General features: G+C 40.4%; 2 protein-coding genes across 2 annotated transcripts; both read right to left on the reverse strand.

Annotated features, from left to right (window-relative positions):
• Window positions 1-373: 373 nt before the first annotated feature.
• LOC115389999 (carbohydrate sulfotransferase 12-like) lies at window positions 374-7,217 on the reverse strand. The gene is made up of 5 exons (XM_030093649.1): window positions 6,942-7,217; window positions 6,615-6,757; window positions 5,537-5,665; window positions 5,259-5,442; window positions 374-646 (listed from the first exon to the last, which is right to left on the reverse strand). Exons 1-5 carry the CDS (start codon window positions 7,215-7,217, stop codon window positions 374-376), a joined length of 1,005 nt encoding a protein of 334 aa, XP_029949509.1.
• Window positions 7,218-10,087: 2,870 nt separating this feature from the next.
• On the reverse strand, window positions 10,088-17,264 carry LOC115390006 (carbohydrate sulfotransferase 12-like). Its single transcript, XM_030093659.1, has 5 exons — window positions 16,773-17,264; window positions 16,446-16,588; window positions 15,369-15,497; window positions 15,091-15,274; window positions 10,088-10,360 (listed from the first exon to the last, which is right to left on the reverse strand). The coding sequence occupies exons 1-5, from the start codon at window positions 17,262-17,264 to the stop codon at window positions 10,088-10,090; spliced, it is 1,221 nt and encodes a 406-aa protein (XP_029949519.1).
• Between the last annotated feature and the right edge of the window lie 420 nt (window positions 17,265-17,684).

A 17,684-nucleotide genomic window follows, 5' to 3' on the forward strand; every position in this document is an offset into this window, starting at 1 on the left:
GCATCAGACTGACTTCTTCTATGTCAGTAAGCCCCGATCATATGCTCGGGCAGTTCAAGCTGATGGAGAACCCACAGGGCCAGACCTGGAGTCCATTGAACAGCAGGTGATCAACTTTTTTAACACTAAAGGAATAGAAGTGGACAGTCAAAATATTGAAGCTTGTCACCCTCTACCTCAAAGAAACAAAAATATGACACCTGCCATTATAATTCGTTTTGTAAGTAGAAAACAGAAAACAGCACTGTTAATTAGAATTACACTGACAGGCTGTTTGAGGTTTGCACTAAATAGAGGTAAGATCAGCACCGTTGGAAGGTCTTCAGGAACTTGTGCTGCACGGCTGTGTGTACACTATCTTGCCGGGAGCCGTCTATTCGTCTGCAATGCCGTCAGGTTTGGGGTAGCCGAACAGTTTGAAGTCCAGTTCATACATCTTGTATAGTTTCCTCTGTGCCTCAATGGGAATCTGATTAAACCAGTCTCTCACCCAGCTGGTTTCAGTCAGGTTTGGGTATGCTGAAGGGAGATGCAACCATTTAACCACTTTCAGAAGTTTCAGAAGTTGCTTTGCGTCTGTGTTGAAGGTCTCGTGCTGCCCAATGAAGTCGTACTTGACCTGACAAGGATGGCACAATCTGTATGCCTGAAACACAAAACAGACAGGGTGACTCTCTTGACACTGGATTTCATTCAAATTTTGAATCATGTCCATTAGAGGTGTCTCGGACTAAGAATTTCCATAGTCGAATCTGATTCGTCCAATCCTGCTGATCGTCGACTGACAGTCGAATCTATCATCTTTTTTTTTTTTTTTTTTTAAGAATCATTTGAATATAGGCTACAGCAGAATGTTGCAGTAATAAAAAAAAAAACAAAACAGCGCAGGCAGGTAAAATAGCACTTTGATTTTTTTCCTACACACAACTGAAACACAGACTTGAACAAAGTGTCGGTAACTAAACATCAAACAAATGAAGTAGTTCAAATGGCCATAACCAAACCTGCTTCTAACAAACGGGCTAAAGCATGTAATTTATTTATATCTATAATCTCTGCAGATAAGCTCACATTTTTTGGCTAAACAATTTCTCACATTATCTGCTCAAATTAAATGAAATAGGCTTAATTGCACTGTGTCGGTCCATTTCGCAGCGCAGCATCCATGCAAAAACAAACACTAAATTAAATAGAATAAGCCTTTCAGATAAATAAAAAATATATATAATAACCTAAAATATTACAATTAAATGAAATAAAAGTCAGCATTAAAATTGAGAAGTGAGTGACAGAAACATCTTTCATACACCCAATTATCTGGCTACTGACCCGTTTAAGGTGGAAAGCCATGTTAGTTGTTGTGGAATGATAAGAAAGGAGCTGCTGACACAACTTGCATTTGACTTTTTTTGGATCGTCTTTGACTTGTTCTGAAGTTTTTTCCCGACATTGTGAGCTTTTTAAAGTTCAGCCAAATCACCATCGAGATGCTGCTCTGTGATGGAGCTCTGCACAAAATCGGATTGTGCCACTCACTGTGGTGGTTCTTTCACAAACACTAAATAGATAGAATATTGAATAAAAGTACAAGTTAAGTAAATTTTTCCACAGTATATTTGATAGACTAACATGTATATCAAATAGGCTTTATATCATGTTTATTTGGAAAAAAACAAGCAATTCTATGTAAAATCAGTCATTCAGCACCCCCATACAGCTGGAATGGACTGGTCCTCGTTTAATAACCACATTTTGCAATGCTTCAACTATATGATTGGCAGTCAAATCAGGCCCCTCCAACGAATCGTCGAATATCTGAGGACACCCCTAGTGTTCATACATACTGGACATGGAAAACCATGCCAAGTGGCTTGAGTATTTCCCTAAAAGGCTTTTGGTTCCACTTCCCTTCCCAGTGGTGCACTGATCAGATGTTCACAAATTCACTGTGTGTACTGTTTGCATGTGTGTGTGTGTGTGTGTGTGTGTGTGTGTGTGTGTGTGTGTGTGTGTGTGTGTGTGTGTGTGTGTGTGTGTGTGTGTTGTGAATCAATAACATTGTCCATAAAGATTTACGTTCTGTGTACTGCACTAGTTTATAGCCTGCTACCACAGTCATTCTGATTATCTAAAACTATAGCTGTCATTTAAGTGCAACAGAGGAAGAACACAAAAAGTTGCAATATAAACAAGATAAGTACCAAATTTTTGTATTTGTTCCAATGTCTCCCAGTCTTCTTGACCAAATCTTTCTTTAAAAATTTAAACAGTCAAATTTCCTCTTTCATTTGGAATAAAAAACCACCGAGATTAAAACAAAGTACATTACAGCGGCCCCGGAGTGCAGGAGGCTTGGCACTCCCAAACTTTTTATTTTATTATTGGGCATCCAATGTGAAAGCAATGTTGTACTGGACAGAAACTGCTAATTTACCATCATGGGCAGCCCTAGAGAAGTTATCAGTAGTAGAACACGTTGAACCTGTATCTTTGCTGTGTACCAGGCTACCTATGCCAAAACCTATTTCAAATTTTACTTCTAACCCGCTTGTTATTCATTCAATTAAGATATGGAACCAGTTCAGGAGGCATTTTAAACTTGTCAATTTATCCCTTTTTGCATCACCACGAAGAAACTGTATGTTTCCCCCATCATTAAAGCTCATGTCCGGAGTTTTGAAAGAGAGAGGTTTTTTTTTTAATCCAAGTCTCGAGGTTCCGCCCTCCCTCTGCTTTCATGAGCGACCAAGCCACACCCCTTTAATTGTGCATTATCTGTCGGGTGAAAATGAGAGCCTCCGAGTCCTACAGCATCCGACATGTTTAGCTGTTTACGGTGGATGTTCAGCAGACAGTGGATATATCCGAGGTAAGTGGTCCGGCTGCTGCGTGGCTAACTCACCTCTTCCTGGGCGAGCGGCCGTGCTCTCTGGCTGCTCCACACTTTGATTGACAACACGAGAATGCGGAAGCTCGAAATCTATTGGCTGAAGCTGACTGGCGTTTTTTCGGATAACATGGGGGTCTATGAGACGAAGGCGGGGCTCATAAATACATTTTTATATTGCTTTATGCTTTATTATATTGTAGTATCGAACCAGACTGACACATTTAAGCTCTGTTGAAAAATGATACATACGTTGGAAACGAACGGAAACGAACGGACACAAGCTTTAATTGATGAGGCCTTCAGCATCTGGACAGACCTTGGAATAACATCACTGCATAAACTTTTCAAAGACAATGTTTTCATCTCTTTCGAACAACTGAAGACTGAATATTGTATCCCTGGTTCTCACTTCTTCAGATATCTACAAATTAGAGACTTCATCACCTGTAACATGGATTCTTTCCCTTCTTCTCCACCTTCAAGTCTTCTGGACGATATTCTTAAACTCAAACCAGATACCAAGCGTCTCATAAGTACCATCTATGGGTTGTTTAATAAGTATAAGATGGGTACTTTACAGACACTTAAATGTAAGTTGGAGAGGACTTAAACACATGGATCTCAGATGAGACGTGGAAAAATATTATCGATCGAATTTTTTCTTCATCTATCTGTCTCAGACATATGGTTGTACAATTTAAAGTGGTACATCGTCTCCATTGGTCAAAAACTAGGTTGAGTAAGATTAGGTTTGATTTAGATCCTACGTGTGATTGCTGTAAGCAAGAGCCAGCCTCCTTACTGCATATGTTTTGGACTTGCTCAAAATTACATAATTTTTGGAAATATGTTTTTGATACTTTGTCCAGAACATGTGGTATTGATCTGATCCCCTGCCCATTTATTGCTATATTTGGAGTTACCCTTGATGTAAGACTAACCAAAATGCAAGTCAAATTGATCGCTTTTTGTGCATTATTGGCTTCAAGAACAATCTTATTGAATTGGAAAGATCCTCATCCACCTAAATGTGGGCAATGGGTGAAGGATACTATGCATTGCATTCAACTAGAGAAGATCAGATATACAGTTAGGAGCTCTGTCCAAACATTCTATGACATTTGGAAACCTTTTCTTACTCACTTTAAAAACATCAATGTAAAAGATTTTGCTGAATAATGATGTGAATTTATATCTTCTTTCTGCGCCATAATTTCTGTATTTTCTATTTTCTTTGTGTTATTATTGTTCATTACAAACACAATGCTTGTTTTATACATATACATATACATATATATATATATATATATATATATATATATATATATATATATATATATATATATATATATATATATATGTATGTATGTATGTATATTTTTTTCTTTCTTTTTACTTTCTACAGTCTGGCTGGGTATGGTTGAGGGTGGGATTATGTGTTTTGAGGAGAAAAAACAACAACTTTGACTGAATATCTGTAATATTGTTTTCAAAAACTGTTGAATAAATAGACCTTGATCAAAAAAATAAACAAGATAAGTAAAAAGAAATGGCAGCAGATGGTGAAACATTAAAAAGCGAAATGTCAATGAAGGTTTGGATTTGTGTGTTCTGCTGTCGTTATTAGAAACAATGAGTCCACTTGAATCTGTTACGAAGCAGAACACAAAACAAAACCAAAAATATGTTTCACTACATTTCAAGAAATATAAATTCCATACAGTTTTTACAGCATGAATGCTATACAAAAAAGAAGGAAATAATTAGCTGCAGAAGTGGCTTTCAGAGTGTTGAGGGGCACCAGAGAGCTTCAGGTGGGGTCGACAGCAGCAGCAGAAAACAATCTGAACCGTCAACAGGTGCATTTTAATTTCCCATTTCATTTTTTCAAAGAAATCGCAATAAACGGAGGGGGGGAATCTTATAATTATTTGGATCGCAACAGCAGCCAACGACAAGATCATTTTGCCTATTATGGCAAACACCAAGTCCAGCATTACAATATGAACTTGATGTGAAACAAAAAAGGTGCAGGGTGAGAGTGGAAGGCCCACATCAAGCTTTAACTCTCTGAATCCCATCTCAGCTTCACGTTCTTTCTATCGATTCAGGATGTGTCATTTATGTCATCATGGAGTGAACCGAAACGGAAAAGCTATAAATCATTTGAAAAAAGAAATTGAATTGAACTATGTCTGATAAATATAAAAGAAAACCCCCAAAAGCTTATTCAGAAAGTCTGAACTCAAGGATCTGACGGGGAAACCGCTTTGCTTCAATGCTCTTGATGGCTAATGAATGTCATTAAAATCAAATTACCAATATTTCCAAACCCAATTGACACGAACAGTGTGAGTGAGACAAATACCTGCAGCCAGTGTTCAGTTAGGACCTCTTTTCTCTTGGGATCCAGCAGGTAGGTGATGAACTGCTGAAACGTGGGTTTGAACCCTGCAGCAAAAGCCTCCTCGGCTATGTTTGGCAAAGAAGACACGTGACCATAATGACGCAGGATCTTTGAGCCAAAACGCATGTAGAAGTACTGGTCGGGCCTGGCAACACAAGCACATCACACACATACACTTTATGCTGTTGGGTCAAAAGAGAAGCAGGTGTGAATGTGTACATGCGCTGTCAGATACACACTTTCCCAACTTGTCCCTGAAGGCAGAGATGAGTCGAACAAAGGGGTCTCGTACAAACAGAAATTTGGTGTACGTCTGGAGCTTGGTTTTCATCTGGCTGCGGGACTGAGAACCATAAATGTGCATAAACCTGGTCAGAAGAACAAGAACACACGGTTAAAGCTCCCCTGCATCATGAATCCAGTTGAAAACTGAAGTTCTGTTTTTCGGTAAATAAAGGAGTGTCTGCTTTACTGCCACTATGTTACGACCAGGTCTTCAGGCCACAACAAAGGAGGAAACGCCCAAGATTATTTATTAAGGGAAGTCACACTAATGAGATGTGGTAATTAGGACCAGTAGTGTATGGAGGTGCAACGACACAGCCGGGCCGCAGACAGAGAGCAAGGCAGCGAGTGGCACAGCCAGTTGTGACGTAGCCAGCTGGCTTACGAATCGACACGTAATGGTCAACAGTCAGCTGATATCTGTCTGTCGTCTGTCCAGCTTCATCCCGTTCAGAGTTGCGGAGGCACTGCGGCCAGTCCTGGCTAACGATGGGAACACCCTGGACAGGTCTCCAGTTCATCACAGTGCAAACACAGACGAACAACCACACAGTCTCATGTTCACACCCAGGGACAATTAAGAGTCACCAGTTCACCTCACGTGCACGTTTTTTGGACTGTGTAAGGAAACCAGAGTACCCAGAGGAAACCCAGGCATACACGGGGAGAGCGTGCAAATTCCACACAGAAAAGGCCCCACCAGTACTTGAACTCACGACCTTCTCGCTGTGATGAGGGAGCGCTCATGCCATTGATATCTCAATTAAATTAACCTTCAGTTGCCAGTATTGCAATGGACATCGGTCATTATTCTTCAGTGCTTAATGTTTAGTAAAGAGTATATTTTTAGAGTGTTCTAACACTTACTTGCTAAAAATAAACATTTTATTGGCCATTAGACTATCTTTATAACACTCAAGCACAACTGAGATGAAACTGGACTTTATAGAGCTACTGACATAAAATAAGTACATGAAATCTATGTTTAAAATCTATGTTTGTGCTGTGGGTATGGACTGTATGACGTCTTACTTGTCAAAAGTGAGGTGGCTAATCCTGTTGTGTATGATGTCTCGAGGTATTTCCTTGGGAGCAGTGTAAGGCTTTCCTGTCAAGGGTGAGATCTGAGACTGACTGAGGATGATCATCACACTCTTCCACCTGGTGCATGCCACCTAAACAGAGAGAAGTCATTGGAGACAGGGGGGCGGACACAGGAAAGAGAGAACTATCAATGTGTGTATAAACATCACGGATGGCCGATAAAAAAACTAAAGCCAATAAGGCACTTTTCTTTCAAGCTGTTTGTCTCTTACGCATTTTTCTCCCACACAGACAAACACCACACTGTGGACGTACCTTGGGAACATAGCAGTAGATAATTTGGTGTTTATCATCTACTATGAAGTGACCCAGCTCGTTGTTTGGGATCTGATTAAAACTGCGTGTCATTGATGGAAATTTGTGAGTGGAGCGCATTTCTGAGCACACGTCCTCGATCCTCTGCTTCCTAGCTCTTTGTTCCATATCTTCAGCAGAGACACCACCACTCTCTTTCTCATCTTCCTGCAGTTCCTCCTCCTCCCTCTGCTCCACCTCTTCATGCTGCTGAACAGGGATGCGCCTATTCGACATGGTGGCGGGGACGATGTTCTCAGATCTGACGGTGCTAACAGCCTGTGAAGGGTCTTTGTTGGTCCTGTTAATCCCACCAACTGTAAGTGGTCTATTAGGAGTAGGCATCGACTCTGCACCAAACCAGATTATACTTTCCCAGTATACAAAGATGAGCAGGCCCACTGACAGAGATGCCAGTAGGAAAGCCAGCTTCACAGTGGGTCGTTTTCCCATGGCTGGATCGCATCGAGGTCTGCGATTGTCGAAAAAAAAGATGAAGGGGTTCTCTCAAGCTTTATGGTGGCCTCCGACTGCAGAAGATCCCTCCTGCTTGAGAAAGGCAACTGAAAGAAACGGAAAACAGCACTAAAACCTCTGTACTCATTAAATACTTGAACACACAAAAGAAAGTTTGGTATGGAGGAAAGTATTTGAAAGAAATGTTTAAAAAAGTAAAAACCTTTCATCTATTCGGATCATTTGTTCTTATCTTGATTTACGCCTTATGAGCAAATATGATTAAAAATAAAACCCCATTTTTGAGAGTGGGTGGGGACCGATGATTGAATTTCTGAAATAGGATTACCTTTTGCCTGTTTTTTTTTTCTTTTTTTTGTTTCTTTTGTTCCTGATTTTGTATTTGTAATGATGCCCAGTCTCAGGACAGTGTTATTGTTTTGTCATGTTTTGCCCTCTTCATATGGCAATAAAGTTAAAAAAAAAAACAAAACAAAACCATCCTCTCCTTCTTCACTGGCAACACAACCTGGAAAAACATGAAAAGAAAAAACAATGGCTGAGCTTACCTGAAAGATTTTGAATGAGGGAGTGGTTTGATCAGATTCTCCTCAAATATTTGATACATGCTGTCATCTAAAACAACAATGAAGCTTGTTGAGCAGCATTGTTCTCACCCTCAAATCACTATTTACTATTATCTTTGCATAATAAACCAGCCCAGGGGTGGTGGGAGCCCCTACCCCCACCAGGACACCCAGCGGTCAGGAACAAACCATCCTGTGGGGGTGGGACAGCCAGCTGGAGGGTTTCATCGGGTCTTACTGAGCCGGTGGAGAGTTAAGGAGCCTGTTTGACAACTAACGTGAGAACCTGTTAGACCAGAGCACACCCAGTCTCATCAGATTTTCCCTGGTACCTCATCATTAGTGACACTACGGGAATGGCTAACAGCTATGTAATTGAAGCTGAATACGTCGATTCCGTGTCCAAAGCGTACGATGGTGCAGTGCTGTGTCTCGTGTTGTAACAACAGCAACGATGTCAACAAAACCATATCCTACTACCGCTTTCCTCTGATATTACATCATTATATTATTTTTCCTGATATTACAAATAATGAGGCTGACTCACGTTATACAGCTCAGATTTTCATTGTTTCATTTAATTATGTCTCAGAGTCAGACAGCAGCGGCACCGCAGCCCGGTCTCCTCCTCACATCGGTGACGGTCCCACCGAGACACACACACCCAGCACCGGACCTGGTCCTCAGCAGGACACAGGATCGAACAGGACCCGGGACTCAGGCCACCGAGGGCGGCGCGTGCCACCCCCTGCCGGTGCTGCCTAAATTAAAGACAATTTATAGAAGTCTTAATAAAATCTTTGACTAAACGTCCTCTGTATTTAATCTCCCTTTAGCTGATATTATTTTCTAGGCTGCTGGCATCACATCATTGATTAAATAAATCATTTGCTAAATGTTAGAGTTTATTTACATGTCAGTAGCGGTTCTTCAGGTCCATGCTGGTTTCCACATCAGCTCCTCTCGTGGCGGTGGCACATCAGAAGTAACTCTATCAGTCAGTACAATATTGTGTAAAACTGCACAGGACAAAATAAAGTCGTATCTTTTCGGGGCTGAACAGCAGCGTTTCCCCGCTGGGTCTGCTCTGCAGCGTGTGCATCTTTGTGCACCATTACAACAGCCTCCTCTCCATGGCAGGATGGACCAGCGAGTTATTGAAAGATAATAATCCTTTATTAATCCCACAAGGGGGAATATTATTAGATATTTTGTAAGGGCATTCTTTTTTTTTTCAACTGCGCACATGCCTCCTCCAACTGTAGGCCATGAAACCACAAACCGCCTCAGGATCCTTCCTGAAGAGGAGGAATCGTTTGTGGGCAGGGAAGTCTGGTCATCCCGACTTAGACCCGGTCCTCGATAAGTGGTCAAAAATGAATGGATGGATGGATGGATGTTCTGGAGTTTGCCTGTTCTCCCTGTGTGTGTGTGTGTGTGTGTGTGTGTGTGTGTGTGTGTGTGGGTTTCCTCTCGCAGTGCAAACATTTTCATGTGAGGTATCAAGCAAACCCTGCGTTGATTGTGAGAATCCCAGGTGTTGAAGCGACGTGAACTTTTTTGCATGTGTTACACAATTGGAAATAAGGGGCCAACTTATCCTCCGTGAAACATATTTATTTTGCAAACAGGCTGCAAAACAGGAAAAGGTTTATCAGGAGTGCACTCGGTTCTTGATCTCATGGACTGCAGCATCAGACTGACTTCTTCTATGTCAGTAAGCCCCGATCATATGCTCGGGCAGTTCAAGCTGATGGAGAACCCACAGGGCCAGACCTGGAGTCCATTGAACAGCAGGTGATCAACTTTTTTAACACTAAAGGAATAGAAGTGGACAGTCAAAATATTGAAGCTTGTCACCCTCTACCTCAAAGAAACAAAAATATGACACCTGCCATTATAATTCGTTTTGTAAGTAGAAAACAGAAAACAGCACTGTTAATTAGAATTACACTGACAGGCTGTTTGAGGTTTGCACTAAATAGAGGTAAGATCAGCACCGTTGGAAGGTCTTCAGGAACTTGTGCTGCACGGCTGTGTGTACACTATCTTGCCGGGAGCCGTCTATTCGTCTGCAATGCCGTCAGGTTTGGGGTAGCCGAACAGTTTGAAGTCCAGTTCATACATCTTGTATAGTTTCCTCTGTGCCTCAATGGGAATCTGATTAAACCAGTCTCTCACCCAGCTGGTTTCAGTCAGGTTTGGGTATGCTGAAGGGAGATGCAACCATTTATCCACTTTCAGAAGTTTCAGAAGTTGCTTTGCGTCTGTGTTGAAGGTCTCGTGCTGCCCAATGAAGTCGTACTTGACCTGACAAGGATGGCACAATCTGTATGCCTGAAACACAAAACAGACAGGGTGACTCTCTTGACACTGGATTTCATTCAAATTTTGAATCATGTCCATTAGAGGTGTCCCGGACTAAGAATTTCCATAGTCGAATCTGATTCGTCCAATCCCGCTGATCGTCGACTGACAGTCGAATCTATCATCTTTTTTTTTTTTTTTTTAAGAATCATTTGAATATAGGCTACAGCAGAATGTAGCAGTAATAAAAAAAAAACGAAACAGCGCAGGCAGGTAAAATAGCACTTTGATTTTTTTCCTACACACAACTGAAACACAGACTTGAACAAAGTGTCGGTAACTAAACATCAAACAAATGAAGTAGTTCAAATGGCCATAACCAAACCTGCTTCTAACAAACGGGCTAAAGCATGTAATTTATTTATATCTATAATCTCTGCAGATAAGCTCACATTTTTTGGCTAAACAATTTCTCACATTATCTGCTCAAATTAAATGAAATAGGCTTAATTGCACTGTGTTGGGTCCATTTCGCAGCGCAGCATCCATGCAAAAACAAACACTAAATTAAATAGAATAAGCCTTTCAGATAAATATATATATATATATATATATATATATATATATATATATATATATATATATATATATATATATATATATATATATATATATAATAACCTAAAATATTACAATTAAATGCAATAAAAGTAAGCATTAAAATTGAGAAGTGAGTGACAAACATCTTTCATACACCCAATTATCTGGCTACTGACCCGTTTCAGGTGGAAAGCCATGTTAGTTGTTGTGGAATGATAAGAAAGGAGCTGCTGACACAACTTGCATTTGACTTTTTTTGGATCGTCTTTGACTTGTTCTGAAGTTTTTTCCCGACATTGTGAGCTTTTTAAAGTTCAGCCAAATCACCATCGAGATGCTGCTCTGTGATGGAGCTCTGCACAAAATCGGATTGTGCCACTCACCGTGGTGGTTCTTTCACAAACACTAAATAGATAGAATATTGAATAAAAGTACAAGTTAAGTAAATTTTTCCACAGTATATTTCATAGACTAACATGTATATCAAATAGGCTTTATATCATGTTTATTTGGAAAAAAACAAGCAATTCTATGTAAAATCAGTCATTCAGCACCCCCATACAGCTGGAATGGAATGGTCCTCGTTTAATAACCACATTTTGCGATGCTTCAACTATATGATTGGCATTCAAACCAGGCCCCTCCAACGAATCATTGAATCGTCGAATATCTGAGGACACCCCTAGTGTTCATACATACTGGACATGGAAAACCATGCCAAGTGGCTTGAGTATTTCCCTAAAAGGCTTTTGGTTCCACTTCCCTTCCCAGTGGTGCACTGATCAGATGTTCACAAATTCACTGTGTGTACTGTTTGCATGTGTGTGTGTGTGTGTGTGTGTGTGTGTGTGTGTGTGTTGTGAATCAATAACATTGTCCATAAAGATTTACGTTCTGTGTACTGCACTAGTTTATAGCCTGCTACCACAGTCATTCTGATTATCTAAAACTATAGCTGTCATTTAAGTGCAACAGAGGAAGAACACAAAAAGTTGCAATATAAACAAGATAAGTACCAAATTTCTGTATTTGTTCCAATGTCTCCCAGTCTTCTTGACCAAATCTTTCTTTAAAAATTTAAACAGTCAAATTTCCTCTTTCATTTGGAATAAAAAACCACCTAGATTAAAACAAAGTACATTACAGAGGCCCCGGAGTGCAGGAGGCTTGGCACTCCCAAACTTTTTATTTATTATTGGGCATCCAATGTGAAAGCAATGTTGTACTGGACAGAAACTGCTAATTTACCATCATGGGCAGCCCTAGAGAAGTTATCAGTAGTAGAACACGTTGAACCTGTATCTTTGCTGTGTACCAGGCTGCCTATGCCAAAAACTATTTCAAATTTTACTTCTAACCCACTTGTTATTCATTCAATTAAGATATGGAACCAGTTCAGGAGGCATTTTAAACTTGTCAATTTATCCCTTTTTGCATCACCACGAAGAAACTGTATGTTTCCCCCATCATTAAAGCTCGTTTTCCGGAGTTTTGAAAGAGAGAGGTTTTTTTTTTAATCCAAGTCTCGAGGTTCCGCCCTCCCTCTGCTTTCATGAGCGACCAAACCACACCCCTTTAATTGTGCATTATCTGTCGAGTGAAAATGAGAGCCTCCGAGTCCTACAGCATCCGACATGTTTAGCTGTTTACGGTGGATGTTCAGCAGACAGTGGATATATCCGAGGTAAGTGGTCCGGCTGCTGCGTAGCTAACTCACCTCTTCCTGGGCGAGCGGCCGTGCTCTCTGGCTGCTCCACACTTTGATTGACAACACAAGAATGCGGAAGCTCGAAATCTATTGGCTGAAGCTGACTGGCATTTTTTCGGATAACATGGGGGTCTATGAGACGAAGGCGGGGCTCATAAATACATTTTTATATTGCTTTATGCTTTATTATATTGTAGTATCGAACCAGACTGACACATTTAAGCTCTGTTGAAAAATGATACATACGTTGGAAACGAACGGAAACGAACGGACACAAGCTTTAATTGATGAGGCCTTCAGCATCTGGACAGACCTTGGAATAACATCACTGCATAAACTTTTCAAAGACAATGTTTTCATCTCTTTCGAACAACTGAAGACTGAATATTGTATCCCTGGTTCTCACTTCTTCAGATATCTACAAATTAGAGACTTCATCACCTGTAACATGGATTCTTTCCCTTCTTCTCCACCTTCAAGTCTTCTGGACGATATTCTTAAACTCAAACCAGATACCAAGCGTCTCATAAGTACCATCTATGGGTTGTTTAATAAGTATAAGATGGGTACTTTACAGACACTTAAATGTAAGTTGGAGAGGACTTAAACACATGGATCTCAGATGAGACGTGGAAAAATATTATCGATCGAATTTTTTCTTCATCTATCTGTCTCAGACATATGGTTGTACAATTTAAAGTGGTACATCGTCTCCATTGGTCAAAAACTAGGTTGAGTAAGATTAGGTTTGATTTAGATCCTACGTGTGATTGCTGTAAGCAAGAGCCAGCCTCCTTACTGCATATGTTTTGGACTTGCTCAAAATTACATAATTTTTGGAAATATGTTTTTGATACTTTGTCCAGAACATGTGGTATTGATCTGATCCCCTGCCCATTTATTGCTATATTTGGAGTTACCCTTGATGTAAGACTAACCAAAATGCAAGTCAAATTGATCGCTTTTTGTGCATTATTGGCTTCAAGAACAATCTTATTGAATTGGAAAGATCCTCATCCACCTAAATGTGGGCACTGGGTGAAGGATACTATGCATTGCATTCAACTAGAGAAGATCAGATATACAGTTAGGAGCTCTGTCCAAACATTCTATGACATTTGGAAACCTTTTCTTACTCACTTTAAAAACATCAATGTAAAAGATTTTGCTGAATAATGATGTGAATTTATGTCTTATTTCTGCGCCATAATTTTGGTATTTTCTTTGTGTTATTATTGTTCATTACAAACACAATGCTTGATATATATATATACATATACATATACATATATATATATATATATGTGTGTGTGTGTGTGTGTATATATATATATATATATATATATATATATATATATATGTGTGTGTGTGTGTATATATATATATATATATATATATATATATATATATATATATATATATATATATATATATATATATATATATGTATTTATATTTTTTTTCTTTCTTTTTACTTTCCACAGTCTGGCTGGGTATGGTTGAGGGTGGGATTATGTGATTTGAGGAGAAAAAACAACAACTTTGACTGAATATCTGTAATATTGTTTTCAAAAACTGTTGAATAAATAGACCTTGATCAAAAAAAAAAAAAAACAAGATAAGTAAAACGAAATGGCAGCAGATGGTGAAACATTAAAAAGCGAAATGTCAATGAAGGTTAGGATTTGTGTGTTCTGCTGTCGTTATTAGAAACAATGAGTCCACTTGAATCTGTTACGAAGCAGAACACAAAACAAAACCAAAAATATGTTTCACTACATTTCAAGAAATATAAATTCTATACAGTTTTTACAGCATGAATGCTATACAAAAAAGAAGGAAATAATTAGCTGCAGAAGTGGCTTTCAGAGTTTTGAGGGGCACCAGAGAGCTTCAGGTGGGGTCGACAGCAGCAGCAGAAAACAATCTGAACCGTCAACAGGTGCATTTTAATTTCCCATTTCATTTTTAAAAGAAATCGCAATAAACGGAGGGGGGGAATCTTATAATTATTTGGATCGCAACAGCAGCCAACGACAAGATCATTTTGCCTATTATGGCAAACACCAAGTCCAGCATTACAATATGAACTTGATGTGAAACAAAAAAGGTGCAGGGTGAGAGTGGAAAGGCCACATCAAGCTTTAACTCTCTGAATCCCATCTCAGCTTCACGTTCTTTCTATCGATTCAGGATGTATGTCATTTATGTCATCATGGAGTGAACCGAAACGGAAAAGCTATAAATCATTTGAAAAAAGAAATTGAATTGAACTATGTCTGATCAATATAAAAGAAAACCCCCAAAAGCTTATTCAGAAAGCCTGAACTCAAGGATCTGACGGGGAAACCGCTTTGCTTCAATGCTTTTGATGGCTAATGAATGTCATTAAAATCAAATTACCAATATTTCCAAACCCAATTGACACGAACAGTGTGAGTGAGACAAATACCTGCAGCCAGTGTTCATTGAGGACCTCTTTTCTCTTGGGATCCAGCAGGTAGGTGATGAACTGTTGAAACGTGGGTTTGAACCCTGCAGCAAAAGCCTCCTCGGCTATGTTTGGCAAAGAAGACACGTGACCATAATGACGCAGGATCTTTGAGCCAAAACGCATGTAGAAGTACTGGTCGGGCCTGGCAACACAAGCACATCACACACATACACTTTATGCTGTTGGATCAAAAGAGAAGCAGGTGTGAATGTGTACATGCGCTGTCAGATACACACTTTCCCAACTTGTCCCTGAAGGCAGAGATGAGTCGAACAAAGGGGTCTCGTACAAACAGAAATTTGGTGTACGTCTGGAGCTTGGTTTTCATCTGGCTGCGGGACTGAGAACCATAAATGTGTATAAACCTGGTCAGAAGAACAAGAACACACGGTTAAAGCTCCCCTGCATCATGAATCCAGTTGAAAACTGAAGTTCTGTTTTTCGGTAAATAAAGGAGTGTCTGCTTTACTGCCACTATGTTACGACCAGGTCTTCAGGCCGCAACAAAGGAGGAAACGCCCAAGATTATTTATTAAGGGAAGTCACACTAATGAGATGTGGTAATTAGGACCAGTAGTGTATGGAGGTGCAACGACACAGCCGGGCCGCAGACAGAGAGCAAGGCAGCGAGTGGCACACCCAGTTGTGACGTAGCCAGCTGGCTTACGAATCGACACGTAATGGTCAACAGTCAGCTGATATCTGTCTGTCGTCTGTCCAGCTTCATCCCGTTCAGAGTTGCGGAGGCACTGCGGCCAGTCCTGGCTAACGATGGGAACACCCTGGACAGGTCTCCAGTTCATCACAGTGCAAACACAGACGAACAACCACACCCTCTCATGTTCACACCCAGGGACAATTAAGAGTCACCAGTTCACCTCACGTGCACGTTTTTGGACTGTGTAAGGAAACCAGAGTACCCAGAGGAAACCCAGGCATACACGGGGAGAGCGTGCAAATTCCACACAGAAAAGGCCCCACCAGTACTTGAACTCACGACCTTCTCGCTGTGATGAGGGAGCGCTCATGCCATTGATATCTCAATCAAATTAACCTTCAGTTGCCAGTATTGCAATGGACATCGGTCATTATTCTTCAGTGCTTAATGTTTAGTAAAGAGTATATTTTTAGAGTGTTCTAACACTTACTTGCTAAAAATAAACATTTTATTGGCCATTAGACTATCTTTATAACACTCAAGCACAACTGAGATGAAACTGGACTTTATAGAGCTACTGACATAAAATAAGTACATGAAATCTACGTTTAAAATCTATGTTTGTGCTGTGGGTATGGACTGTATGACGTCTTACTTGTCAAAAGTGAGGTGGCTAATCCTGTTGTGTACGACGTCTCGAGGTATTTCCTTGGGATCAGTGTAAGGCTTTCCTGTCAAGGGTGAGATCTGAGACTGACTGAGGATGATCATCACACTCTTCCACCTGGTGCATGCCACCTAAACAGAGAGAAGTCATTGGAGACAGGGGGGCGGACACAGGAAAGAGAGTATTCATAATGTGTGTATAAACATCACGAATGGCCGATAAAAAAACTAAAGCCAATAAGGCACTTTTCTTTCAAGCTGTTTGTCTCTTACGCATTTCTCTCCCACACAGACAAACACCACACTGTGGACGTACCTTGGGAACATAGCAGTAGATAATTTGGTGTTTATCATCTACTATGAAGTGACCCAGCTCGTTGTTTGGGATCTGATTAAAACTGCGTGTCATTGATGGAAATTTGTGAGTGGAGCGCATTTCTGAGCACACGTCCTCGATCCTCTGCTTCCTAGCTCTTTGTTCCATATCTTCAGCAGAGACACCACCACTCTCTTTCTCATCTTCCTGCAGTTCCTCCTCCTCCCTCTGCTCCACCTCTTCATGCTGCTGAACAGGGATGCGCCTATTCGACATGGTGGCGGGGACGATGTTCTCAGATCTGACAGTGCCAACAGCCTGTGAAGGGTCTTTGTTGGTCCTGTTAATCCCACCAACTGTAAGTGGTCTATTAGGAGTAGGCGTCGACTCTGCACCAAACCAGATTATATTTTCCCAGTATACAAAGATGAGCAGGCCCACTGACAGAGATGCCAGTAGGAAAGCCAGCTTCACAGTGGGTCGTTTTCCCATGGCTGGATCACATCGAGGTCTGCGATTGTCGAAAAAAAAAGATGAAGGGGTTCTCTCAAGCTTGATGGTGGCCTCCGACTGCAGAAGATCCCTCCTGCTTGAGAAAGGCAACTGAAAGAAACGGAAAACAGCACTAAAACCTCTGTACTCATTAAATACTTGAACACACAAAAGAAAGTTTGGTATGGAGGAAAGTATTTGAAAGAAATGTTTAAAAAAGTAAAAACCTTTCATCTATTCGGATCATTTGTTCTTATCTTGATTTACGCCTTATGAGCAAATATGATTAAAAATAAAACCCCATTTTTGAGAGTGGGTGGGGACCGATGACTGAATTTCTGATGATTTCAGATTTTCCCTGGTACCTCATCATTAGTGACAATACGGGAATGGCTAATAGCTACGTCATCGAAGCTGAAT

The sequence above is a fragment of the Salarias fasciatus genome, chromosome 1 (assembly GCF_902148845.1).
Source record: "Salarias fasciatus chromosome 1, fSalaFa1.1, whole genome shotgun sequence".
Lineage (NCBI taxonomy): Eukaryota > Metazoa > Chordata > Actinopteri > Blenniiformes > Blenniidae > Salarias > Salarias fasciatus.

What these genes read in the sequence shown, in the direction of transcription:
- LOC115390006 (XM_030093659.1), bottom strand. Translation starts at nt 17,264, where the DNA reads ATGGGAAAACGACCCACTGTGAAGCTGGCTTTCCTACTGGCATCTCTG. An exon ending in AGCCACCTCACTTTTGACAA is followed by an intron (nt 15,498 to 16,445) that starts GTAAGACGTCAT and finishes TCTTCTGACCAG; the next exon opens with GTTTATACACATTTATGGTT. An exon ending in TTCAGGGACAAGTTGGGAAA is followed by an intron (nt 15,275 to 15,368) that starts GTGTGTATCTGA and finishes TTGTGTTGCCAG; the next exon opens with GCCCGACCAGTACTTCTACA.
- LOC115389999 (XM_030093649.1), bottom strand. Translation starts at nt 7,217, where the DNA reads ATGTCGAATAGGCGCATCCCTGTTCAGCAGCATGAAGAGGTGGAGCAG. An exon ending in TCTACTGCTATGTTCCCAAG is followed by an intron (nt 6,758 to 6,941) that starts GTACGTCCACAG and finishes CTCTCTGTTTAG; the next exon opens with GTGGCATGCACCAGGTGGAA. An exon ending in TTCAGGGACAAGTTGGGAAA is followed by an intron (nt 5,443 to 5,536) that starts GTGTGTATCTGA and finishes TTGTGTTGCCAG; the next exon opens with GCCCGACCAGTACTTCTACA.